Source organism: Platalea leucorodia, assembly GCF_965183815.1.
Source record: "Platalea leucorodia genome assembly, chromosome: 6".
NCBI lineage: Eukaryota > Metazoa > Chordata > Aves > Pelecaniformes > Threskiornithidae > Platalea > Platalea leucorodia.
The window spans coordinates 74,418,257-74,445,669 of record NC_138828.1 but is presented as its reverse complement, the minus strand read 5'-3'; the positions used below and the strand labels follow the sequence as shown (position 1 = coordinate 74,445,669).

Here is a 27,413-nt window from a genome sequence, read left to right as displayed (position 1 = left end):
AATGAGGCAAAGAATTGCAGCAGAAAAAGGATACTCTTGTTTTTCTCACAGTCTAATGTTGCCTTAGAGCACTGGATCCTCTGTGTCTTCAGAGTTGCGTAATGAGCCAAGCATTTTAGACTGGACTTCCCAGGAGGCTGACAGTGACCAGGTAGTCCTCATTCCTTACACATGGAAATCAAGGTCCTGTGAGCCACCCAATAGAAGTGCCGAGCACTCCTAATCAGCTAGTGTCCAGGAGAGCTGTGCATGCACGAGTCAAGTTCTGCATGGTTTCAAGCACTTGGAAAAACTGCGTATTTCAAACAGGATGCAGAATGAGGAGCTCCTTTTATCTCTACTCTTTCTTTATCTTAGTTCCTTATCTAAAATGAGGTGATACTGCCTGTGCAATTGTGCTTTAGAGCAAACTTAATTTGTGAATCACTTGGACAATCTAAGGGTGAATGCCATCAAAAAGCTTATAAGAAAACTAATATTTCTGCATTCCGTGCAAGATGTGAAAGAGTGTGAAGTCCCTAAAGCCCAAAGCCACCCCTGGATAAGCAATAGAGCACACAAGATATTAAATAACTGATATATATATATATATGTATATCTCCATGATATTCACAGTGTTTAAGCATTTTTTGCTATGAAGGATTTGTTGAAACCTTGTGGAGCATTCTCTATTTTTTTTTTTTTTTTTTTTTTAAAAATAAGATTTCCATTTTTATGTTAATGGTTCTTCACCTATGGGGCTCCAGTTTCAAAGCTACCTTAAGCTCTAGTATTTTTTTTCTGTTGACTACAATCTACCTCTCGCATAATGAAATTCTCCAAAATAAGAATGAGAGGTGACAGTAAAGGAGACAGCCGTTTCTTGTGGCACTGGTGGGAAATGATGTATTTTCCACTTGAAGAGAGATTTCAGCTCTCACCATTCTACTCTATCAGTGTAAATTATGTTTCTTTGGTCTTATTTGCTTAAGATGAATCTGTATCAATGTGTGCATCTATTTTGTACATCTATTTAAAGAAATTTTCAAAAGCCTGACAGGAAAAGCAGAACATGCTTCTCTCCTTGGGAAGAGCATCAGACAATAAGCAATGTGTGGCAGAAGTTACTCATTGAATAATAGACCCAGCAGTGAGAACAATGGTATAAAAAAAGTGTTGTAGGATACAAAAAAAATGGATTTTTTTTTTTTCCATCTTCACATACAAATGTGGGGACTTCTGGATCTGTTGTTATAAAATGCAGTATTATCTCATTTCTGGCTTTAAATTAGCCGCAAACTGGAAGCCTAGAGCACCAGATTCACAGAGTGCAAACTATTCTTGGATTGTACTGCACATGTGACTGGCATGATCAGACTCAGGACTTCTTGAATAATTTTTAAGTTTGGTATTTGACATGTATAATAAAAATTGTATTGCTGAATACAAAAAATACCAAATGCTATTCTGCAGTTCCTACCATTGCCATATTTGTATTTCTTTGTCATTGTTTTACTATTCTGTTTTTCCACTCCATTAACTTCATTATCTTACTGTCTCACATTTCTGCTGGATATGTAATTATTCATAACTTTGAAAGAAATCCTAACCTAAAACCAGATCTGTGTGCAGCTGAGGAACCAAGTGAAGAATTCACAAGGTGTACTGCAACACTTCGCTTTCTTTTTACTACCGCAGGTTATCTGCTTCAGTGTGTCTCAGCCTTAACTGAGCCCCATCTCCTCCTGGCACCTGGAGTCTGGGGCAGCCTTTCACCTCTTACCACAGATTTTCTGTCTCCTTTTTGCATCATGAGGGAACTGCTTTTCTTTTGTGGAATTGGAGCCCGTTTATTAATGCTGTAATGGCTGCTTATCTTTTGTGGTTTGGAATAATGGAGGAGTTGAGCTAATGCAGGAGCCAGAGCAAGACCTGGAATGTCTTGTCCTGATGAGATGATGTCAGCTGATACATTTGGAGATGGTTAAAATGGAAGAAATTTCCATTTTCTGCCCTAGTAGGGTAATGGGAGTCTGAGAAGAAAACTCAACCTGAATGCCCACAGTGAGCCCAGAGACGGGAGGGTGAGAGTCTTGCCCAGGCTGCTGGGTTTGCGGCTGGAGTGAAATCCATGTCCTTTTGCTATACAAGGTATGTTACATTTATTTTGGGAACAAAAGAAACCTCATGTGGAAAATATACTTTATAGAGAAAGCCTTCAGCAACTTGATAAAGTCCACTCTAAGTTTCTGTAGTTAGTTATCAGTATTTTTTTTTTCTTGGCTAACATATTGTGAGTTCAATGTAGGTAATTAATACTTAAATAAAAATGAATGCCTGTAATACTATTTTTTTTCTTTTTCCCCTTTGCTTTTTTATATTTTTCTTTTCTTCTTTGTTCTTTCTTCTTTTGTTTCTTCTTTCTTTTCTTCTTTCTTTTTATCTGTTTTATTTCTTTGTTTTTTCTTTTTTTCTTCCTTCTTTTTTCTTTTTTCTTTTTTCTTTTTTTTCTATGAGTCTGTGAACTTGCTTAAAAGGAGGCATTCCTCTCCAAAGTCTGTGGCAGTGCTTAAACACTGGCTTGGGCTTTAAAAAATAAACTCTTATCCATCTACCTTATGCTAATGGATTACACTCCTGCATTGCTGTCACTCATTGCGTGGCTGTAGCTGATAGAGTAGGATTTTTGGCAGCTTGTTTCTTGTCCAAACATTCCTTAATGCTTTCCCACCTCTTGGTTTATCACCCAAGTAGTGCAACAACAGCATTTGGAGCTCTGGTAACTTTTTTGGAAAGCTGGTTTTGTAAAAGCCAATTCCTTGAAAACTGAAGCAGAAGGAAGAAAGAAAAAGAGGAATACATGTGGATTGTGGCTGAAATGATCCCTTGACACTCATTGAGGTTGATCATAAATATGCATGAGACAGGAGGAGTTTTTAGTAGCAGTGTTTCGCCTCTCTTGCCCCAAGCTGTCCGTGACGGTCTGGGGAGCTCCAAATTTTAAACAAAAGATGATTGTTATGAGTTTTTAGAGAGGCTTAGATATAATTATTTTTATGTTAAAACACTCTGATGACAATCCTTGTATGTGGTTTACTTGCTCCATGCTAATTCTTCATCTTTAGGGCTTCATCTGTGATTTAGGGTTCACCTCTTTTTCATTCACTTTTACCATTCCTTCCTGTAATACCATGGACCCCCAAGATGATCATCTCTACTTTCTGGAGCAGGTCTTGAGCATACTTAACAGGTTCATCACGCCTCATCCACCATCATTAACAGGACAGCAAAGAAGGGCTAGTGCAACCATGAGAAAACTCTTCTAGTGAAAAGTCTTGTCTTTTCACTCTGTGTTCTTCAAACAGCATGCCTTTTCATTTCTTGCTGGATAGCATTTTGATAGAGTTTTCAAATGCGTCATCAAGTTTCTGGTAGCATATTGAAAAGTAAAAATTTGTCCCACTGCTAAATACACTACCGCTACCTGCTTCCAGATTTTGTCTATTTCTGTGCAGGATTCTTTTTGTAGATAGTGATAACGTAGTCGTCAAAGGAACTTTTTCATTAATTACTGGATTTTTGTAACTGCATTATAGGATCGAATGGAAGCAAGTCAAAGTGATTTTATGGTTTTGTTCATAGTTTAAAGATTTTTATTTCCTTGTGGCTCTATATTCTTCATAATGTCTCTGATATTTTTATCTTTATAAAATACAGACATGGTTTCCCCAGCGGTATTCTGTTATGAGCTTTTTAATGAAATATTCAAATGACAACATGCAAAGCTGGGGATGATGACACAATTTCAATAGAAATGGGTATAAACATGGAGTTCACACTCTGGTTTTGATTCAAAACTAGATCAATATGTCTGATTTCTCCACTGTTGCTTGTGTACCCAAATGCCAATGAGGCTTTTTTGGCAGGGTAGGAGACTCTGTATGTTTCAAGAAGTTTTTACACATTGGATCTTAGTAGGCTTTAATCAGATTTTGAAACAGAATACTTTTTAATCATTCAGCCAGCAAGCCATCACCAGCTTTAACTCTTTTTCTGAAGTCCCAAAGTCTCATACTGCTAACAGAATATGGAAGCTTAGATGTTTAAGAGGTGAGAACATAGATGCATTGAAATTGGACCATGTGGTGTATGAGTTAGAGAACATCTTCTTTATGTGGTACAAAACTGCAGCATGAACATTTTTCAGAGAATAAATACTATTATAGGATTAGGTATGTATTTCATTTAATATAGCCTTGCAATAAATGACCATAAAGGCAAGGTTAAGGCTGAGACATCCACTTTGAAAACCTCTTAGTGGTTACCAAATATAGTGCTTGTGTGTGTGTGTGTGTGTGTGTGCGCGCACTTGTGTTCGGTTGTATTTCAATTGAAGCACACCTATTCTCAATTCCTGATTTTCATATATAGCTTGAAGATTGGCATCAGTATTATCCACAAATCCAATCAGATTTGTTTCAGGAGGTTAAATGGAATCCCCCCATGAAAGTAGGGCACAAAATGCTGGCAGAGATTTTTGGCTTTCCTGGAAGATGTACTTTAGGTAAATATAAGTCTCTACTAACAGAGGAGTAGCTCCTCTAGATGAAAGTCTCTGGCCTGTATTGTACAGAAAGTCAGATTAGGTGATTTCTTCTGGTGCATCTCATTGGCATGGTCTGTTCTCGCCTTTAACATCTGTAAATCACAAACTAAGTGGAGAACAGAAGATTTAAGCCCAGAGGAATTTGATTCAGCGAAGTGAAAGGACCTGATCAAGAGGATCTAAAAATTTGAAGCTCAATTTTAATTCCTATTTCTATGATAGATTTGTGTACTGACACATTTGTATACATGCATTTATAATAGACATGCAAGCATGGAAGTGCATTTACTTTGTGTGGGGTTTGTATTGTATGGACGAGACGATAATTAATAAAAATACTTCTTGTCATCCTTCCTGTGTTTGTCTTTCTTTTTCTTTAAAAGTTCTTCAGCAGATATTAGTCAACTGGAAAACGCTTTCGGGTCATTTGTGGAATGGCAAGGTTAAGAGATACTGTAATTGCTGTGAGTGACCAAAAACCAATCTGACCATTCTTTTAATGAGATCATCCTTGTCTTTTCTTCTGGTTTAAGCAACCTTGAAATCATGTGCATGATATAGCACTGCTTCTATGATTTTTTTTTAATCAATTGGAAGTGAAAACTTTATATTCTTTAAAAAATGGTTATAGGCTAGTACCCATAACTGTAAATTTGGAATAATTGCATCACCGTGCTCTTACGCTCTTTCAGTCCCAGTTGGTTTTAGTTCTGGTTTGGAACAAAAGCTACAGTGTGATGTAATTGCCTTCCTCTGATTATTTTTACCTTGGTGTATTCCGTTGCTGGCTTGTGTATATAGTTTTTATGTGCTATCATTTGAAAAACTTTAAAACTCTTGAGAGCCAGTCTTGGAAACTCTTCTGGATGTATGATTGTTTTTTATTTGTGCATGGCAGTTGCAGCAGCTCATTAGGGGCCTATAATTCCTATTGAGCATAGAATGGACTTCTCATCATTTAATATGGAATGTGATTTTGCTCCTCAGTCGTGCTAAAATCTGCTTACTGTTGTGATTACCATCCCTGGGCTCCACCCTGCCTTTCACCACCTGCCACTTACAAGTAATTCCTCTGGCAATGAGAATACAGCCAAAACTGTCAAATAAATTGGCCCCTTTTTGAGAGCCTTCTGATTATTATTCTTATTTTGTGGTGATGTCAGATTTCCAAGGGCAGTCTCTCACTGGAGGAGTATGTTTTTCTTTGGGACTTGCATCACCCTCTCATTTTTAGTCTCCACTTCAGAAGTAATGATTGCTTACTGAAAATATGCATTATGTGGATTTTCTATTATTCAGTTCCATTACTTTTTGTGAGCACATCATTGCATTTCTAGGAAGGAGAAGAGAAGATTCTTTAATCCAGAAAATAAGACAAGGATTGACAACAGGCAAACTTGTTTTTTCCCGAGTACGTACAAGCTTATTTGTTACCATCTGAGAAAAAAGAGTTTTCAGTTCCTTATTTAAATACTTCAAATGCACTCCATGGCAGTATTTCTGTTCTCTGCTTAAGCAGCAAAAGTATTAAAAAAGAAAAGTGGATTTTTAAGATACATGGAAAGAGTGTTTCTTACTAGCTGAGAACGGTGTTTTCCTTTTTTCTTTCTGGATGTTTGACATCATTGCATATATATAAAGTGAAATTCAGAACTTACTTCCTTCGTGCTTTTGATGTTTGTGATGCTGTTAGCTCCCACAGAAGAAAATACAACCCCAATTTAATCCTGGTAGAAAAATAAGAGAAGCGATGTCTATGTATTTATGTTTAGCAATTTACAGCAGCTGCTAACAACTTTATTCTGTTGTCATACTAACATTTTAAACTAGCTTTTACAACTGCTTGCTTGAAGTCAGTGTCATATACCTGTAAGCTTACAAAGGCGGGAAAAACAAGTCTTCTCACGCTCTGTATTTTTTTATGATGCACTATTAGGTATTTGAACCACAGTGCTGGACACCAGGCCAAATGTAATCAGTTATAGTGAATGTGTTACTAAGGCAGTGGTTTTGAGGTTTTTTAACCATTGTCTCACTGGCATCAGCTTCATCTGTCATCCTCTATCGGTCCTAACCAAGGCTTTTTATTTTTTTTTAAACCCTCTACTGGGTGCAGTTAAACTGCTTCCAGTAACATAGGTGGCTTTGTCACTGTAGGTCAGTGAACTGTGGTCACCAGTGACTGCAGTGCAGACTTGCTCCAGAGACATGGAGGACAAGGAGGAGGCCACACATTTATTGGATGAGGCCTCAGGACAGATTTGGGCTGATGCCAGCTCCCAGGAATCTCTTCAGCAGTGGTTGCCCATCTCCTCTTCTGTTCTTTCCCTGTCTCTTTGCCTCAAACTCCCTTTTGCTCTGTTTTAATTTCTCATCTGTTTATATCAGATTATAAGTTCCTGAGTACAAGGATCTTATAATTTTTAATAACTGGAAACAGTGCACACTGTGCACACTGTGCACATCAATGGTATCTGACGCTTTCATCCTTTCTCTCTTCCTTCCTTGAAGTGAAGGTTCTGGGGAAAGAAATGGGGTTACTGTGGCACAGGGTATTCATTGGTGAAGAGGAGAAGGGAGAGCTCCCTTTCATCTTATTTACAATCCCTTGCCTTAAAGAATCCAGAAAACATGCCATTGCAAAGAAATTTCAGTGCAGTAATATATGCAATTACTGACAGTAATTTATACGGCTGTAGAACTACTTGAAAAATATACATTTCTCATACTGTATACTGATTAGATTTCATAATGACTGCCTAGATTCTATGGTAATGATAGCTTTTGAAAGGCATGTATTATAATAGATAAATAAATATGAAAAGATTCATAAATTCCATAATTAAAATAAAGCTCATAGCAACAATATTAATACATCTTATATTCAAAGCATACTTAAAAGCAAGAGGTCACTGTACACTTAATACATCTAATTTCTGAAATCTATCATTTACAAAGTAACTCGGAGATGATTATTTGGGTATTTTTTTTTTTAAGTCATAGGTCCTCTTTCTTTTTTCCTCCTTGAGACTTGTGATCATTTACTGCTTTGCAAATCTGAATCTGTACCCTTTTACTTCAGAAAGCTGTATGCTGTGGGTATGTATATTGTTGTTCCATAGTGGGAACAACACTGGAAGTAATAGGGTTGTCGTGAAATACTTTGGATTTCTGACAGACTTCTAGACAGCTTAGACAGCTACAAGCCTGATGGCAAAAAAAATGACCTGTAGCCATAGGGTGTTTTTCATGAGCTACACTGTGAAGTGATGCAGGCAGTTTTGCTGTCATTTTGAATACCCTCTTTCTGCCTATTTATTGTAAAATCTTTGGGAAACATATTTCCTGAAAATGTGGACAATTGAATAGAAGAACGTATTCACCAAGAGAAAACTTGGGCAGGATGGATGTATATGTGCATATTAATGGTGTCTTTCAGAAAAGATTTGCCCAAGTGTACTTCTTATCAGGGATTTCTTTGTTAGGATGCTATTGTTTCTGAGTATTGCAAACTGGCATGTCTTCTGTGCCTGCTGGGAGTATGTCAGGTTTGCCAGAGCAGCCTGAACGTACTGGCAGGTACAATCAGCAAATAAATGGGAAAATCTGCATTCACTGGAGACAAGAAGGGGCCAACAGCCCCTTGTAGAACTGTAGCTGACATCTGCAGGTTTCCCTGGATGGTGCTGTTTTCAAGTGTTGGACAAAACAAATGCATCTTGACCAAGGGTTGTTTAAGCATCCAGACATGTTCTCAGAAATGGGAAAAAAGATTCCAGGTTCACTTGGGTAAACAACTGTATCAGAAAAGGTTTTAGGAGTAAGGAAGAGCTGGTAAGGGCGTAAGCAGCAAAGAATGTATTTTTTAGAGGTCTGAAGATGCTTAGCAGCAGTTGCCCTGTTAGGCCTTGAAAAGACTATAAAAACAAATGTGAATAAGTAGAGAAAAATTTAAGTAGAGGCATTTTGGAATGAGGATAGCGCTGAGATTAATCCTAGGTGCGGCCCTGAAATGAAATAGATGTTTCTCCTCATCTTTTAATGAGGATAATGTCATCAGATACAGAAAGTAGGGAAATGTGAACTATTATATCCAAGATGAAACTTAAACTAAAAATAGCGAGTCCACTTAAGCAAAGGGACCAGAGAATCTCAGAATTATGAGAGAATTGAAGCATGAAAATGAGGTTAAATACCATGGGCTTCTCATAAATCTGCTGAATAGGTATCATACGATTAAGCTGTAACAAATGTGTTTATATGTATGGTCTGAACTACTGCAGTCATCAAGACAATGCAAGACTTTAGAGAGAATTTGAAAGGAAAAAAGTAGAAATGTGCTTATAAAGTTTGTTGATAAAAAAATTGAGAAGCATTGGGAATACAGAGAAGGAATGTCTTTTTCTAGAAAGAATTGGAAAGCCTTGAGATCTGAAATAGTAGAAATAGGATGAAATACGAAGTGCATCATCAGGAATCTGGGGAGTAATAAGAAATTATGTGATGGGTTGGGAGCTTGTCTTTGGAAGTTACAAGAAAGACAAATCACTATAAAGGAATACCTGTTCTTTTTTCCACAGCAAACATAAGAAATAAGATGAGGGAAAGAAACACTTTCCCTAAAAATTTCTGAAAATATCAATGTGTGTAGAAGTTTTATCAAACTTTAAATTTGTTCTGCAGTTAGAATTTGTTTGTTAAAGGGAGAAGAACCAGAGTGGCACTGTTAGAAAAGCAGATGACGACCAGTCCTGCACTTACTTTTGTCTAGAGCTGGCTTGACGATGTGGTATGTGAAAAGAACTGTCTTTTCTGCACCAATTTTGAGATAACCACTACAAATGCCAGCAGTGCTCACTAATGGACTATTCTGTTGGTTTTACTAATGAATAGCCTGTTTCCAGCAGGGAGGACCATACATTTTTAAGAAATGCTAGAAAATAGCTATGAATGTGAATAAATGAGAATTACTCTTGTCTTTTTTCTAATGGGACATTTTAGAAAAAGTAATTCTCCTTTTTTTTTGTCTTTCAGCCATGGAAGAGTTAATAGTTGAGCTGCGCCTGTTTCTTGAACTTCTGGACCATGAATATCTAACTTCCACTGTCAGGGAGAAGAAGGCAGTAATAACTAACATTCTCCTGAGGATACAGTCATCAAAAGGTCAGTGTCAGTGTACTCTCACTTGCAGAATGCACAGAATAAGTCTGTGCTCAGTGCAATAGCTTCAAGGGCTAAAGACAAGCCCTAAATTGAAGCAAGACAGAAAGAGAGGGTGAAGCCAAAGTGTAACTTCCCTGAATGCTTTCCTTCATGTTCAGCAATAAAATATAGCAAAAGTCATACTGGAAGTATCTTGGGTCCACATGGGTGAATCCAGCCACAAAATTACGTGCCAGATAGAATGTTTTCACTTCTGCTGGTATAGCGGTTACTTCATTTTATTTGTGGCAGCAATGCTATTTATGAGTTTTGATGGAAAAGTAGTACTGCTTCAGGGAGTGCTGGCCACAGCACTGTTTTATGGATGCGTGGGTGCTGCGTGCTGCATCTCTGTCAAATGACCCAAATCCAGCAAAAAGCTTGATATTGAGGCGGAGTCTTGTGCATGACTGATAAAGGAGTGTCAAGCCAGAGCTAGGAAATGGCTATCAGCATGTTTGGTTTGCATTTTGCAGAGTTATATTCACTTTCCCCTTTTCTTCTTATCTAAAACTGTATTGATTGCATAATCGCTTTTGTCTCCGTCAAGATTATGGAACTGAATGGAACGTAAATGATTCACTGTGTACAACAACCTTTCCACAGAGCTTATACGAAGAATATTCCTCATTATGTTTCCTAACAGTACTCTTATATTTCCTTACAGTACCTTTCTTATAAAGAGGCATCTGGGCTCACCTCTGTCTCTCCTACATTTGGCAGAAATACTGTCAGTATAAACCCTCAGTGTTTAGATTTTTGAAAAATACCAGTGTTGAAGAAAAATGCCACATTGTAGCCAGATGCATTTCTCATTATTTGTTTCTTTTTCAGTGCTAAAAAAAATATGGTCTTGCTTGATGCAGTGTTTCCCCTCTTCAGTAAAGAAATAATTTTTGCACAGTATTCAAGTCCAAGGAGACCAACTGGAAAATAATGATTGTCCTCTTTTCCATTTTGACATTCTTAAAGACCCATCACTACTTCTACTTTACTACTGAGAAAAGGAGGCAGGTCCCAATTTCACATGTTGTGGAAGGAGGCTTCTTGCTTCCTTGGGAGCTCTGCCATCCCATGCTGGCTTCAAGTGTGTGTGAAACTACCCAGGGAGTCATGTACTTTAGTGGAGCTGACCCTGCTGCTTTTTTTATCAGTTATAACATTCAGTACTCCCATCCCTTTGAAACTATTCATCTCTTCATTAAAATTAAAAGCAATAAAAGATGCATAAACCCACAGTACTCTATAACTAAGCTGAACTGTCATTCGGAGTCTGTTTTTCAAAATGTTGTTTTACTCCACCCGCATAACTCCACAAGAACTCTTGGGTCTCTGGCACAGATTAAGAGGCCTGAGGACTATGCTGAGTTCAGACTCTTTATATGTATTCGCAAAAATCAACTGTGTGAATCCAACAGGATATTTTGATTGCTGGAGTAAACCATTTAAGATCAATGGGGAATGGTAATGAAGGATCTGTGCAACTGGGAACTGGCTGGTTCTTTATAACATCTGGAAATGAACAATTATGGTTTTTCTTTGTAAAGGTGTGGAAATTATTATAATGGGCTGGTTGGCTTTTAGAAAACACTTTAAACTCAGTAAGTTCTTACTTGGGGAATTCTTTAGCAACCTTTTGCCTTGTTTTGTTCCTCTCCCAAATGCACACTGTTTTCTTCATTTGATATCTATCAATCAGAGAGAACCAGGCAGATGTGTTCTTCAGGTCGCAGCTGCCTGGCCTCGGCCTGCCTCACGTCCAAACCGGTCATTACTCTGAATAGCTGACAAATCTATAAACTTTATTTTTCTTCCTGAGCCTTGGCATGTCCAATGAATTGTAGGTCTGAAGAAAACACTTGGCATTTCCTTCTGAAACTCAGACTTTCTTCTAAAAAACAAAGACACAAACAGTTTATTTTGGAGTAAGAACTGTTGGTGGATTTAGTCATTTAATATGACTGTCAACATTGCCTGTTTTCCTTCAAGGGACCTGATGCCGTAAACCTATAATGCTGACTTTGCTGTGTAATTTGGTAGAAGAAAATAAATGCTAGAGCAGTTCTTGCTTGAACACACATAGTTTAAAACTGGGGAAAAACTAGTTTTACAGAGTCAATAGAATTCACTTGGAATACTTTTTTTTGCAGTAAAAAGCCCTTCATATTTGACTTCTGGTTGTTATGGAAAGCATGGGAGACTTGGATGTGTATAGCAGTCATAATATGGATTCATCCTACATAAAGAGCAACAAGTGAAAGTTATACTGAAAGAAAAAGAAATTGGAATGTTTCCCAAGACTAATCCCCCTCTTGATTTGTAGGAAGAAAGAAGAATCTGTGGCTCTTAGAGCCAGTTTATTTTATCAGTCTTGTTTTTCAATCCATGACTTCACAGCCAGTGGGACTGGGTTATTATGACAAGAAACATTTCATCATTGATTACATTTTTGAGAATTATATGATCTTGACCAAAAGACATCCATTTGACTATGTAAATATATATTTTAAAAACTAAGCTAAACACTAGGAGCTAAATTCAGTCTAGGAGTAAGCAGGGTACAATCCATTGACTGAATTTTTGCCAGAACATTGAGGAGATGCACTGTAATCTCCCTTTTGATATTTAGAAAAATAAACAATATCATGTTCCTATGAAGTGAGTTCAACTGGGATTTAAATTATTGTGCCAAAAACTCAGAATGAGTGGGTCACTCCTCTTTTTCCCTGGGAGGGAGATACAGTAGTGATACACAGGACCCTCAAAGCAGCTTTTACATTCGGCTCCTTTTCCTTTTTCAAATACACCTGGAAAACTACGGGTTTATTTAAGAAGAAAATGAGAGGAAGAAGGAGATAGTGGGAAAATATGCTCAGTGTGCGGTTCTGTTAATGGTGAGTTGGTTAGGGCAATGTTCCCCCCAGCAACAAGTCGGGGTGTCGTAGCATCCTGCATCTCCCAGGACTTGTGCTGAGTCACACCACAGCTCCATGATCAGAGATGGTGGTGGCAGCAGGGAGCCCAGGGTACGAGTTCTGTGGGCTTGGCTGAATAGCTGTCACCACTGCGGCAGGGGAGGGAGAGAGGCAGGGTCTCTTCTTCTGCCCTCTTCCCCACTCTTTTGGCATGAAAGATGGTTTAGGACTCATTTCTGCATGATGGCGTTGCCCATCCAAAATGTGCCATGGGAACAACTGTTGCTCATCTCCACTGGTAAAAGGCAGCCAGCCACATACTGCCCACAGGCTGACCGTGTTTTATGTACTGTATGGTGCTACTGAGACATTCACGAGTGTGGTATCTACCCCCATAAGTGGTATGGGGGTAGATACATACATATCTGTGTGGTAGGCACCTGGCAACGTGTTTGAATTGTAGCTGTTTAAGTAGTTCAGTTCCAGATGCATAGGCAGTTCAGAATGACTTCCTGAAAATTTTTTCTATGTCTGGTATTTGTTGATCCAAATAGCATATATGTCATTATCATATAGAGTAAGTATGTGTGTGTTCTGCTTGATTAAATTCCTGAATTCCCAGCATTCTTCCAGTCCTGCCTCAGTAACTGTGCTTGGGAGGTAGGTTGTGAGCAGCACTGTGTGCCAGATTTCAGTGTGTGACAGTCAGACGTGGTGTCCACATGTGGAAAAAATGTCCCATTTGCATCTGCTGAAGTGTTAAGCAATGTGTGCTGCTCTTCCACAGGTTTTGAAATAAAAGAACATGTACAGAAGCAAGAAGTTGCCAACAGTTTGCCTGCGCCTCCTCAAATGCCTCTGCCAGAAATACCTCAGCAGTGGCTGGTGAGTGTTAATTTAAATATATAAATATATATAAGAGAGAATATATTTGTGATAAGCACTGACAGAAATGGTTACAAGAGGAAGGAGCCTGCAGGTCCAGGGAAATGATTATTCCTCCCAACTCTGCTCTGGTTGAGGGAATTGGGTTCAACTTGCAGAACAGAAGGCAGAAAATTCCCTATGGTGAAATAAGGCCGGGAACAGGTCAACTGCAAAGGCTGTGGAACTGCAATCTTTGGTGATTTTCAAAATTCAAGTGGCAAAAGCCTTAGCAACTTGATCTTAACTTCAAAGATTGACCTGCCTTGTGTTGGAGGTTGGCCTGGCCAAGCCGACAGGTCCCAGCCAGTTTCTTACAATTTTAACAATTAGCTTTCCCTGGAGCAAGCCTTATGAGAAGCCTCCCTCTTGATTGATAGCTGAAAAATGAAAGTACAGAGTTTTGAAATGAAGGAAGAATACTTTCTTTTTTTATAAAGTCTTTAGTGCCCTTCTGTACTCAGTCTCTGGGTAGGAAATTCCCTGCAGAACAAGTAGAAGTGTATGTTCTTGGAGATGTTTATAGCAAAGGTACTGATTGAGATCTGTAATTCAATTTCTCCAGTTGGGAGCAGCTGTCTTGTTACAGAATAAACTATAAACAAGTTTTAATGCTCCTCTGTTACTGACCTTACAGTAGATTTGAAGGAAATGTTTTCAACTTTTTTTTAGAGAAGTGTAAGCAAATCATGGTGTAGCCTGTTAAAAAGTGAACACAGTCTTAGCCCTAATACTGATAAACTATCCATCTTTTTATTCATTTGTGGAAAATTTTGTGCATGGTGGTAAGGGCAGTCTGTGGAGACCCGTATTCACTGGCTGAAGCAGGAAATACAGATGCAGCTTATGGGGACAGAACAACTGGACGACTGACGTTCTGCTTCATATTAGCGTGTTACTCTGTTATCCCATTTATGCCTAGTTCTAAGAGATATATAAGCCAGTAGAAACTTATGAACTAATCTATCAGATCAAACTCTTGGCCGGCCTTTCATAATAACCTTTATTTGATGGTAAATAATGCTATGTACTGCAGAACAAAGTAAAAAAACCCAACAAACGTATTATGTAGAATACCTTAATCATAGGTTCTCCCTAAGCGCTGCTGGCTTTTGATTTGTGACCTGAAAAGATTTTTTTTTTTTTTTTTAATTTTAATTCTACCTAATTTAATGAGATATGCTGAAATCATTATAGGAAGAGAATGTTTATGCTAGAAACATTCATATCCAGAGTTGGTACATATACCGTAGCAAAATTCAACTAAAAGGGATGCTATAAAATAATTATGCATAGATTTGAATGGATGCAAAAGCGGTCTTATTAATATGCAGTGAAACCTAGAGAATCCGTTTCATGGTTAACAGTGCCTGAAAATGATTATTTTTCTTTAATTCAAGATGCATATAGCATAAATTACAAGGGATGGGGTTGATGAGAGGCAGAAAGATTATGCAAAATGCATATGCCTTTGAAATGCAGACTTCAGGTGCTAGCTTCATGAACTGAAGCCAATTGAGATCCTTGTTCTTTCATATTTATGTAGGTTCAGTTTAATAAATTGGCTCTGAAGATTCAAGTTGTTTTTCTAAAGACAACTGACCTACTTTTCCTTTCTCCTATACTAATGTGTAAATTCCCTTAAAGTTGGTACAGCTGCAGCAAGTGAAATGGTGTGAAGTATGAATTAGGTCCAGGAGGTCAACGCTGTTTTTTGCGGTAGTTCAGTTTGGATTTTGGAGTAACAAAAATATTTCTCTGAGATACAGTGGGAATTACCGTGGAAGTTGACACAGTTAGAGCTGGCTGCTCTGGAGCACGGTCTTCTCATGTTGAGTCTGGCAAAGTGGAGTTTGAACATGGCCCTCCCCACTGACCTGCCCGTAATGCTGCGGACGCTTTCATCTCGGTGAAGTCACGAAGCTGAGCTGGTTTTTCCATAGTGGTGGAAGCTGATTTTTGCCAATTTTTCTGCAATTCTGTTGCTGCTGTCAGGCAGTGGTGGTTTTCACCTCCCTTTCTGGTTTTGGTGCCACTTTGAGATCAGCCAGGAAATGTCCCAGGCCTCTCGTTGTCCTGCATTATCCCAATACGGGTTATGAGTTGTGCCATTTTAAGACAGTAGCACATCGTAATTTGTGAAAAAGATGACAGGCTGCTGCTGTCCTGCAAAAGACTAGGTGGAGTCAGAAGGAAAGGACAAAACCTTCAGCTTTTTGACCTTTGAACATCAGGGCAAGCTCAAACGCCAGTCTGACTGTTTAAAGATTTCTCCTGAAGTCATGTTGAACTAACGGAATTGATCATTAGCTGCTTTTTGGAAACCTTTCTCTATTAGGTGCCTCTTTGTTAGACCCTCATTATTATTAGATATGATCAGAGACTGTCATATTGTCTTTCTTTTTACACCAGGCTGGGCATCAGTGACAGTGGCTAAGATCTAATTTTCCCTTCTATTAATGCTCCTGCATGGTGATTTTCAACCTACCCTGAACCAATGGACTCCTAAAAATTTGTAGCTGATGGCAATCTCTATAAAAACTGTACATAACTACATTGCTCAGTGACACAAATACTGAGCTACCTTTCCTAGCCACTTTTCATAGACCATGCTTTCATAAATGAGTGGAGGAAATCCCTGGGGCCCGCCAAAGGCCAGGAAATTCTGCTCGAGGTTGCCCTTCCTCACATGACAAGTTGGAAGTTGTTTTGTATGGCACCTCTTTTTGTCAGCCATTCAGGACAGAAACTTTTTCCACTTGCTGAATAACATCTAGTGGTGGTCTCAGCCTCCAGTGGAAGCACGGTGTGCTGCTGGAACACAGGAATTTACTGGAAGTGGGAATCAATAACTTTAAATAAACTATGCACTGTTTTAAAATCTATGTTTTGAGCACGTCAGTTATTGAGCATGATGGAAATTAAAGTTTCATTTACACCACTGTTTCTTTTTATGGCACTCAAGGGATTCTGCATTCAAAAATGTTTAGTCTGAATTGATGTTTAAGCTTTTACTTATGTAAAGATGTGTGGGTGGGAAGGAATTCAATACTCCTTAAAGTAGTGCCAGGAGCCAGAATCATGCGTGGGCAGGTGCTGTGCAAGGTTTCCTTTGTAAATCTGTAAATAGACCTGCATATTTGCTCAGGCCAAATCTTGTATCAGTTTTGTTATTCGTCAGCCCATGAATAAAGAGCATAAAATGAATTTTATTTAGAGATATGCTGTTAATAGTTTAAATGAAGTCTTCAGTTATTAAAACACATTAAAGCCTGGAGAGTTTTCCTGGGCTCAGTGGGCTTTGGACCAGGTCTTAAAATCGAGGGACAAAGTTGGACCTTGCATATACTTGAATGAAGCGAATCACTAAGGACACAATCTCTTAGTAATTTTCTTTTTCTGTATATATATATATATATATATATATATATATATATATATACATTCCTTTGCCTACATCTGGTCTAGCAGACTTTCTGTCAGGCTTAGAAAGCATAAATCCTCGCTTGCTTTAGCCTGTGTATACAGCTCCTTCAGATGGCCAGCAAAGTAAAAGCTTCAGATAAAGGATGTGAGCCTAAGTGCAACTCAAGAGTCCTCCTGCAGAACTGAAACACCACTTGCCTGGGTGCAGTAATATGTGCTTGCTAGCATTAATACAGTGCCAGCAGCTGGTGGAGCTGTGCCTGGTTCAGCAGCAGAGGAGGAGATCACCGTGTCTGAAAGAGAGTCATATTGGTATGCTCCTTCTGGATCTGGTCACTGCGAGGGCTCGTGTCTTTTAGTCTGCTTTCTCCATCTCTACATCAGCAGCTGCTTTTATATTTCCCTGTGCTTGACAGGCAAGACACAATGCTGGATGATGGGTTTGGAGGGATGGATAACAGAGGCGATGCTCTCTGTGTACCTCGCAGTGCTGCTGGTGGTTTAACACCTGGGATCCCATCATTGCACTATCACCAAGTTGCCTTGAAGTACATTTTCCACTGAGGCGATAGAATAAGATCCAGTGTGTCCTGCTGCTCAGATGCGCCTGAGGATTACTGGCATAAATTATCCACAGCATGACAGTGACAGAATACTTCCGGCCTCCAAGCATTTGGTTGTCATATTACATCTGACAGTCGGTGATTTCAGCACGCTGTGCAGTCCAACAAAATCAAATACAAACAGCACAGCTATTTTGCATGATTTTCGCAGTAAAATTGAGTATATGTTTTGTTTTTCTTGGAATATTGACAACTTAATTATTTAACCGCAACAAGTGTCCAGCAAGATGCCAGAACCCCTGTAGGTATAAATCAAAAGGATAGGTCATCTTCCGCCAACCCTTTCCTGCAACATACACAGTCACTCTGTAGGAGTGTTTCATATAAATGGGTTTCCTATTGTGGAGAAGCAAATCGACAGCCTCCCTTTATCTGGCTGCCTGTCAGGTATACTCTCAGATATTTATTAGAAAACGCTGAAAGGAGACAGTGACCTTGGAGAAGAAAAAAATCATCCTGAAATCAAAAGGATTTTTGAGATGATACATCATCAATTATATTAATCATTCTTTGAACAACAACCAAAAAAGTGCCAGTCTTAAAGGGTCTTCTAAAATGTGCAGTGAGACTAGTGCCATAACAAAAGCAAGGGGCTCATATGCCAGGGGGGGTACCTATGAATCCTTGTTTCATTTTGCTTTTTCTTCCAACACTGAAAAGCAGTTGTTATTCTCTGTTCTTCTTAAAAGATAATCTTAAGATAGTATTAGGCTTGGAGTTTTTCTCCTTGCAGAAAATTTTTAAAAGCAACAAAAGTAAATTCAACAAAAATTCAATAGTTTCATTCAGAGCTGGCTAATAGCTTCAGTTTGAACAAGTTTCAACAAGTTCTTCCATAATGATGGAACAACTAAAGGGGCCTTTTTGATTATTCAGTGCAGTCACTCTTACTGCAGGCAATTATAAAATATTAACCCTTTCAGAAACCTACCAAAACCTATTTACTAGCATTTAGGTTTCTTTAACCCACCATTTTAATTTGAAGGCTGTTCCACCATCCCAGTGTTCATTGCCAGCCTTTGTCTTTGTGTTTAAGTAGCTTTTTTCCTCACCCTGGTACCTGTGCCTCAGATATCTTTTGAAATCGCAGTTATATTCCTCTCAGGCTTCATTTCACTCCATTGTGTGTAAGAAAGGCTCTATCAATCAGTTTCATTTAATTCTATTGAACCATATCAGTATTTCTCCTATGTACCTGCTGTAGGCTCATGTTCTACTTTGATGACAAGTGACCAGAACAGCAGAGTCTTCTGGACATGATGTGGTTGGTTGTGGAGTACTTTCAGTCATCATATATTATTGCATAAAGATTAAGGACAAAGAAGTGTTTGCAGCCCATTTTCTGTTGGTTGTGTCTTGCAGGACACTGTAGTTGCCATTCCCGTTTCCCCTGGGTGGGGTTGGTGCCTTATTATTGATTATTTATTTCACATTTGCAAATGGTATCACAGAAAAGTTTTAAAGTAATTTCCTTCTCAGTTCACTTGTATTATACACTTACAATGCACATCACAGTATTTCAAAGCTTTCTTCATTTCTAATCTGCCAGAATGAGCTGGAAATTTGCTTTTAAACTGGATGAGCTCAGTTCAGGAATAGAATAGGATTGAACTGCTTTACCAGAGTCTTTCTATGATCATTGGGAAGCTGTATGCCCTCTTTTCTGTCCTTACTAGATGCAGATGGACTTTGACCTCCACAGACGAAAACTATTAAATTACTAATGTAACAGGTTTGATAGGATGTTGTCCCACCATTTTTCATAATGTGCTCTCTCAGGTTTTTGTTTTCTTTTTTCTGTGCTATAACTGTCCATAAAACATCCTCCTTGTGCTGATAGTTAGGAACCAGCCTATTTACTTTTCTAAACACGCTCATTAATGTGCTGTGCACAAACACGTGGGAAAGGAATTAGGCCAGTAGGTACCAAAAGTCTTTCCTTGTTTTTGTTTGATGCAGCGCTCAGGCCCTTAGAAAATATTGTTCTGGTAGAAATGGTATTACCCACACTTTTCTCACTGTATTGACTTGTCTTGTCTGCACTGTCATGTCGTGTACCTGGATGAGCTTATTAACTCCTGGGACAGGAAGGTGATTTTGTCTTTGCTGGGGAATACAGACACTTCTTTGAGCACAGTTGCAATAACCACCTATGACTGAGGGCCCCATGCTGCTTAAAATTCAGATTCATCTTTCTCATGTAATATGCATGAAAGTGTTCCCCAGCATTAATTAAAGCCCATTTCTCTTCTTGGTACACCCAGACCCTTTGCTTGATATGAGTCAACTCTTTTGTTTTGTCTGAGTGATGCTTCCAACTGGCTGTGTAATAATCTTTTATTATAAAATCTGAGTGATACAGAAATATTGTGGTTTTGTTTATGGCTCATTCTTTTTCACTTTTTAATTAGTTTCCTTAGATCTTCTGTTACTTCCACAGAGTCTGAAGTTTATTTCCGCTCCTGTCTTCCATAGAGTTTGGGTGTAACTCCTTCCAGCTATCTGTGCTTTCAGTGGTGTATTCTGTGCTCCAGTCTTTTCAGTTTTATTTAATATCTCAAATGTTAATTAAATACAATGGCAAGAACGAGACTTAAGCTTATGCCTGGGTTCTGCCGCAGGCTGACGTTGCCATCAGAGAGATGCAACAACCAACTGGGTTCTCTGCTCGATACATATACTGCGTTGGTTTCTTACAGTTTCCATTTGGTCCTCTTCATTGCCATCTTTACCTCCCTGTTGCCTAGGTAAAGGGGTTATCGTGTTATCTAAGCAGAGTTGAGATGTGCTGTGTTTTGTGAAATGGTAACTCAGTTCCTGGTGAGGTTCCTGTGTGAATGCTCTCCAGACAATCTTCAGATCAAACTGTGGAGCCGTAGTACGCCCTGATTCATTCTTTAAATGTGAGCAAGTCTGTTCAAATCCCTTTCCCATCATCAGGCTGTGCTTTCTGAGGCTGTGATCTGTTTGTAGTCACTATACTCAACACACTAAGCACTTTTCCAGAGATACCTTTAATTAAGCATTCACCCCTGCGTCAGCAGACACACTCAGGCTGTGTCAGATGTGCCTCCGCTCCCTGGAGGACAGCGTGCAAAGCATGTACCTTCTTTTGTTCTTAGTCTTAAAGCTGCTCAAGTCACTGTTCAGGATCACCCTAAGGAAAAGCCTCACTTGTGCTTATACTCATCCTCCTCCTGGTAGTCACTTCTCTTAGCATTTCCTCCTTACCCTCATCTGTTCAGCACTGCAGCAGGAGATGGCGGGTTACCAGTTCAGCTCTTTACAAAGAGCTGAATCCTACAGGATTGCTGGGGGTTGCTGGGCTTCCCATCATGTCTGACTCCAGCTGTTGATTTCTTGGGCAATTCCTTCTTTTTTTTTTCCTGGTAGCACCAGTGTGCCAGTGGTGTGTGCTGTAATTGCTTGGGTGGACTCAGCGGTGGCTGGGTGGGACTGCACCAAGAGCCTGTCATGCAGCAGTGTTACCCACCTTGTGGTGGGACTGACAGGGTTACTCTGTTCCAAAAGGCTGAGTTTGGTGTCTGGCTGATTTGCTGTCTTTTGTCAGATGTGCTCAGAAGCTGAAAAGAGAAGTTGTTAGACTTCTTTCACATTATTTGGCTCCCAGTTTTGTAGGGTCCAGCTGACAAGCTGAGAAATTTATAACTTTGGAATACAGAGCTGAGGTCAAATGAAGAATTCTTCTCAGCTTCTGCTTGTCTACGCTCAGGCTAATATTTCACTCCTGCACAGTATGGTCTTAACATCCCATATAGTCAGCGCTTTTGTCCTGAATAAATCCAATATCCATGCAGGTCCTCAATAGCTGGCATTAAATGGTGATTTCTTTTTAGTGCCTTAGTGATTTTCAGTTTGTCTAAAGGCTTTCAAACCACGTGTGTGGCAAGTACTGGTGCCCAGTTTCCAGCCTTTACAGTGGTACGATGAAGCCTGGTTGAAATGTACAGTCAGTAATTTTGCCAATTATATTGGTACTCTGTTGATTCATCTTGCTTTCTGGACATCCCGGGTTTTTTTTTACATGTGGGGAGAGGGATCATAAATGTGTGAGCACTCTCCCCCCCTCCAGGCTGAAGATGCAGTGGGGTTGTACAGAGGTCAGGTCTAAGCTTGCTCCAAAGCAAATGGCATGTGCATGTGTCAAGGTTTCTTCTTGACAGCCTACATTTGCCTGCTGGCTTCTCAATAGCTTTATTATGCATCACCAATGTGTGACCACTTTTCCAGTCTCATGTTGCTGCTTTCAGTGTTGAGAGGTTACGTAGCAGCTGGCTCCACAGTCCGACTGGATCCGAATTGGTGGTTGATCTAATAACACATGTGTGAGCATGGCCATTGAATTGCTGGCAGCCTTTGCCTGCAGCACGACTGTACTGACAGTCTCTGCTAAAGTCACTGCTTTGCACTGGAAATCTCCACGTCCTAAATCATCGCATAAAGGGAGGTGTTTCTTTCTGTTTCCTACATAGTGTAAGTCTTCAGTGGGGTGTAAAGTGATTTTATATCCTCAGGCCCCTATACGATGACATTTATTTTCCTCTGTCTTTCATACTGCTTTCCACACTATATACTTCCATATTGTCAGCAGATATGAGCTGGACTATCCCTAAAAAAAAAAAGTTACTGGCTATCTCGGTAGGTACCCTTGGACAGAAGGGGGAAATAAAGTACTTTATCTCCTAGGACAAAGAAAGAAAGAGTTTATTTGTGGTCCGTGGAACACAGAGGGGCAGGTGGAGGGGAAGAGCATAATATGCCATAAAATTAATATTTCCACTAAGTCTGTTTCATAGTGTCCAGTAGAATAATGAGTTTTACTATCCAGGTAAATGTTGCTTATTATTTGGAGATACTCGTTTCTTTCTCGCAGCAATCCTTCCTGTAAACTGGAGTTGGGCATCCCGTGCACAATCCAGTCTTTCAGAGATCTCAATTCTGTAGTGTAATTATCACCCCATCGGCTTCTTCATTTCAAATAAAGCATCTGTCGTTCAGTCTCAGACCCAGCACCTGACCCTTTGTACCTTTGTCAGTATTGTTTCAGTATTACTGGTATTATTCTGGGCAACAATATCTCACTCATCTTTGTTCCTTTTCCTCCAAAGAGATAAAAATAACGGTAATTTTTTTTCTAACTCACTTCTTATTCCTGTGATTGAGCAAGGTTATTTGTCTTGAAAGGCAGCTTTCTCTAGTTTTCTTTCCTGTGGCCTGTCATAAAAAAAAATAAAAGTAGGAATTTGTGCTAATACCTCCTTTGCAGGTTGCCAGGTCTTTCCTCCTGATACCACTCAAACTACACATGTTCTAGGGTTTTTTGAGATTTAATCCTTTTATAGAATATGTAAATAGTTTTGTGGGGCTTGTGGCCTTTTTATTTTTCAGGTAAACTAATGAGAAGTTATTGAATCAAGAATTATTTCAGTTCATAATTCATAACTTCATCAAAAGTCTTCCACTAAAAAAATTGCCAAGTTGAAAGAATTAAACAATACAACTAGCAATAGTAAAAAAATTAAAGCACTGGAAATATTAGTAAGTAATATCAGAATGTTCAGATGTACTTTTTACATGTCTTGATGCTCAAACTCTTATATATTCCATAGCTCCCAAAAGGTGTAGCTGTTTATGGTACAGATTTGAGTGAGATATTTTTATTTTGTATTTAATCAGTTGTATTGTCTTTCAATATTGAAGCATCCTTGTTTTAATGAGAAAGTATTTAATGTTGGATGTTTCTGTTTCTCCTAATATTTTTTTTTTAAATCTTTTTTATAATTGTTTTCAACTTTGTTATGGCAAGCACTGCAAAATGCATTTCAGAAAGGAGGGCCTGATTAATTCAGCAATGGATTCCATCTGTGTTGACATTGGCTGCACAGCCCAGTCCGCCCCAGCTGTATGAAGTAACTGGTGCTCCAGCAGGGTCGAATTCAGACAAGCACCATTTGTGTTTCATTTCCTTTTCTCTTTCTTTCTGAGTAACATTTTGTCTAAAAACAAGGATTTCCCCCCTGCCCCCGATCTTTATTGGAAGCTCTTACTTGTTTCTGGATGAAAGATAGCTTTGAAGGCTTGGTGCTGTGTCAAGTCAAAATTGGAATGGCTCTCAAGATGGGTATTTCCTGGGTGAATTAGGTTTAATAATGATAGGAATTTCATATATTGTATATACACCTGACGGGAAAAATAGTTTAAGGCTAGACCAAGATATTAATATATCTGTCTTATGAAAGCGGTGGTATGAATCTACACTGCCTCAGGAACAAACCTTGACCCTGACTCACTTGAGCAAGGCTCTACCCACCTGCGTGAAGGGAGAAAATGCAAACTCTTCGGAGGCAGTTCTCCCTGTTGTGTCTAACAGTTGAGGCCACACAGAGCTGATGTGTGCAGGTGTAGGGCAAAATTCATAATGTGCTGTCAATTTTCCAATATTAACGAACATGTAATATTTTTTCATGTCCCTTATGCTTGTTGCGCAGCAGCAGCTAACCTGGAAAGACTAATTTATTTTGTGATTATGTGCGGATTTGCAATTTGGGTTTTTTTCAGCAGAATCACAGGGAGACTATGCTAAAAGTATTTTTTTTTTTCATTATTTTGCTTCTTTGACAGATAATTTCTCTAGTAAAACTGGTCTGTGAGGAAAACTCATTTGGTTCACATTGTAGATAACGGTAATTGCCATCTCTTATCTGTAGAGTGTGACATACGAAGTTGACTATATCATTTGATATAGAAGTAATATTAGTGTAAATCTCAATCTGACCAAGAATTTCTGTGTTGAGTGACAAATCAGTTCATTGTTCATGAGGAATTTTCTGATTTTACTCACGCTGGATGAGCTGAAGAGCAATTTCATTTGCTATCTCCTTGCCTTCCTGCACATTGGGAATACACAAGCACTTACCTGCAAGGTGGAATAACCTACTTGATATGAATTTAACTACAGAGCACACCAAGGGTGGGACTCATCTTGCTGATGTTGTTAAGAATTAGGTGTCCCGCGTAGATGTGTAATCGGTAATGAGACTTGGAGATGTCTAGCTCTGAAATCTGCAGATTAATCCAAGCCTGAAAGTTCCCACAGAAGTAATTTCATTACAGCTAATGCCACATGTTATTAAAGCTCAGCTTCCTCCCAGGTAACTTTAGGTGTATAACAAAAGAGGAGTCTGGTCACTGTGGCTTCATTTATATTATGTGGAAGAAGGCTCTATGCCTCTACTAGAGTGTTCAGCCCATTGAATCGCACTTCAGAAGTGTCTGTATCTGACCATGAGCAAAGCTCACCCTGACTAGCTTCTTACTTTGGTATCTTTGTTCATTCTCCGAGTTTAGACTGGATCAATCCAATGCAGATAAACACCATTACATCTCTTTCATTACATGAAAAAAGAGAAAGATGTATTGAAAAAAAGTAACTGCAGAAATGAGACTCTGCTTACAAGGTATATTTTTGTAATCATACAATAAACCACTGGTGTTGGAAAAAGACTTCAGTATTTTCTCCAATATGAAAATATGGAACTAAAAACCTGTAGCAACTATGAATGAATTTATAAAATATGGGTGTCTTGGTACTTGTTAAGGAAATAGAACAGTAAAGTCATATGGAAGAAGTCATAGAGTACTAAATTTACTTTGTTACTGTATCAACATACCAGCAGTCAGTCAATTTTAAATTTAAAACAGGTTTATATTTAGAAAAGAAGCATTTTATAATTTGACCTGGTATTTGAAATATTTGTTTTATCATATAATAGTTTCTTGATGTTCCAAACTTTTCCTCGGTTGTAGCTCAGTTTTCACTATGTAGAAAAATTAATGTCTATATTAAGAATTGATTTGCCATTGAAAAACAAAATACATCATGAAAATATGATCTAAATTATCTGTCCCGTATCTCTGCCAGCCCAGGCTATTCAGCTTTTCTAAACTGCCCAACCAATCTGTTGTTCGCTGCTGTAGTACGAATTGTTTTAGATGTAAAATACTAATAAATAAGGCTTAACACTGTAAAATGGTTTATGCACAGAAACCTCTTTCCTACCTAGACCCTTTAGGTTTCTAGTTCTTAAATAGAGAACTATATCCTTTCAACATTTTTACCACTTAATGCTTTTGCAGAAAGAACTTCTTTTAATGTAGTTGTTACCTTGATTTTGCCATTCTTAACAATGACAAGTAAGATCGTACTGTGTTTATATCCCCAAAGGACTCAGATGGAGTACATGCAAGAAGGTTCTGTTTCCTTATAATGTGATAGATGTCCACTTTTTCTTTGTTTTTTTTCTTTTTTTTAGCCACCAGATAATGGGCCTCCACCATTACCAACATCTTCCCTTCCCGAAGGCTATTACGAAGAGGCAGTGCCACTTAGTCCTGGAAAGGCTCCCGAGTATATCACTTCCAGTGAGTAATATATATCCAGACCAGTTTCTGAGCAATTGGTAATTCCAGTGTCCTTCAGCTTTTTTAGTATTCGACACCTACATCTCTATTAGTGCTGTGATGACATGTTGTAAACGTGACTTTGACCATTTGGGGCCGGTTCTGGTTATCCTCACTGGCCATGCATTGGTTTGGTTTGCAGAACTGTTTTGGTGCACACAAACCAGGCTTCTTTTAGAGGAAACTAAACCTGGAGCTCAAGTTAGGTGCGCTTAAACATGTTTCAGCTGCTATTGGAGATGGAGGGTCCAAACCAGCCACTGATCTTTTGGACGGCTTTGAACCACGGACATGGTGGGGGCATTGGACCAGGAGTTGAGAGTTAAGTATCGTCCAGAGTAAACCCCTCTAAACTGGTGATACTGTAAATGTAGAGGTCTCAGGAACTGGTGCTGATCTGCAGATCTACTGGTATGCCTCTATTGTACTGAATTATTTGCTAAAGTAGACAAACAGAAAGAAAAAAGAATTATTGAAAAGATGTGATTTGCAGCATTTCTGATGACACACTGTGGATAGGGATAAATCACTCAAACTGGCTCCCACACACCGTGTTTGATGCACATGACAGTATTTTTATGACTACTCGTTTAGCGCAAAAGGCAGAGGGCTGCCTCCTACCTGACAACCAGAATGTCCTTCTGCAACACACAAATGCTCTTTCTCACGTCCAAATACTTATTCAAAGACCTATGTACTTAAGTGGAGCTACGCTGAGAGCATGCTGATGAACCGATGCAATGACTGCTGTGAGCATTTACACAGGGTCAGTCAACAGGACATTATGTACCAAAAAACTACAAAGATTTTCCTTTTTGCTGCTTTTTTATTGGCTGGGATAATTTATTACTTGTGCATGGCTGATTTATCACTGATTGTTATTTTCTATGGCCCAAAGATTAAAGGCATATCTTCCCCTGTTTTATAGCCATTTTTATTATTTGAACCAGAACAAATTAATAAAATGATATCTCTGTTCATAAAACACATGCATAGGAGTCACCTTAGAATATTGATAATTCACCTGAACACTGCACAAACTGAGGTTATCTTAATTTACCTAAGAAATTCAAGGTAAGAGTGAGTTTCATGTAATGTAAAGCAAATGAAGGAACATACAGTCTTAACAGAGCAGCAAAATTACTCCTCTCTTCATTTCCTCCCTTGAAATGCTGCAGGGTGGTCCTGCTACACCCTGTAATCCAGTGAACTGCTGATTTGTGTTTTGTCATTAAACAAGAGCCATGCTCAGGCAGA

General features: G+C 38.9%; 1 protein-coding gene across 2 annotated transcripts in view; it reads left to right on the top strand.

Moving 5' to 3' along the window:
* Positions 1–9,621: 9,621 nt before the first annotated feature.
* AFAP1 (actin filament associated protein 1) overlaps positions 9,622–27,413 on the top strand; it is a gene marked incomplete at both ends in the record, with an annotated part of 60,276 nt that continues 42,484 nt past the window's right edge. For both annotated transcript variants that reach the window (XM_082316470.1, XM_082316469.1), the window contains 3 exons: positions 9,622–9,748; positions 13,490–13,587; positions 26,009–26,117. In XM_082316470.1, coding sequence (XP_082172596.1) covers positions 9,622–9,748; positions 13,490–13,587; positions 26,009–26,117 — 334 coding nt within the window. The remainder of the gene's footprint in view (positions 9,749–13,489; positions 13,588–26,008; positions 26,118–27,413) is intronic.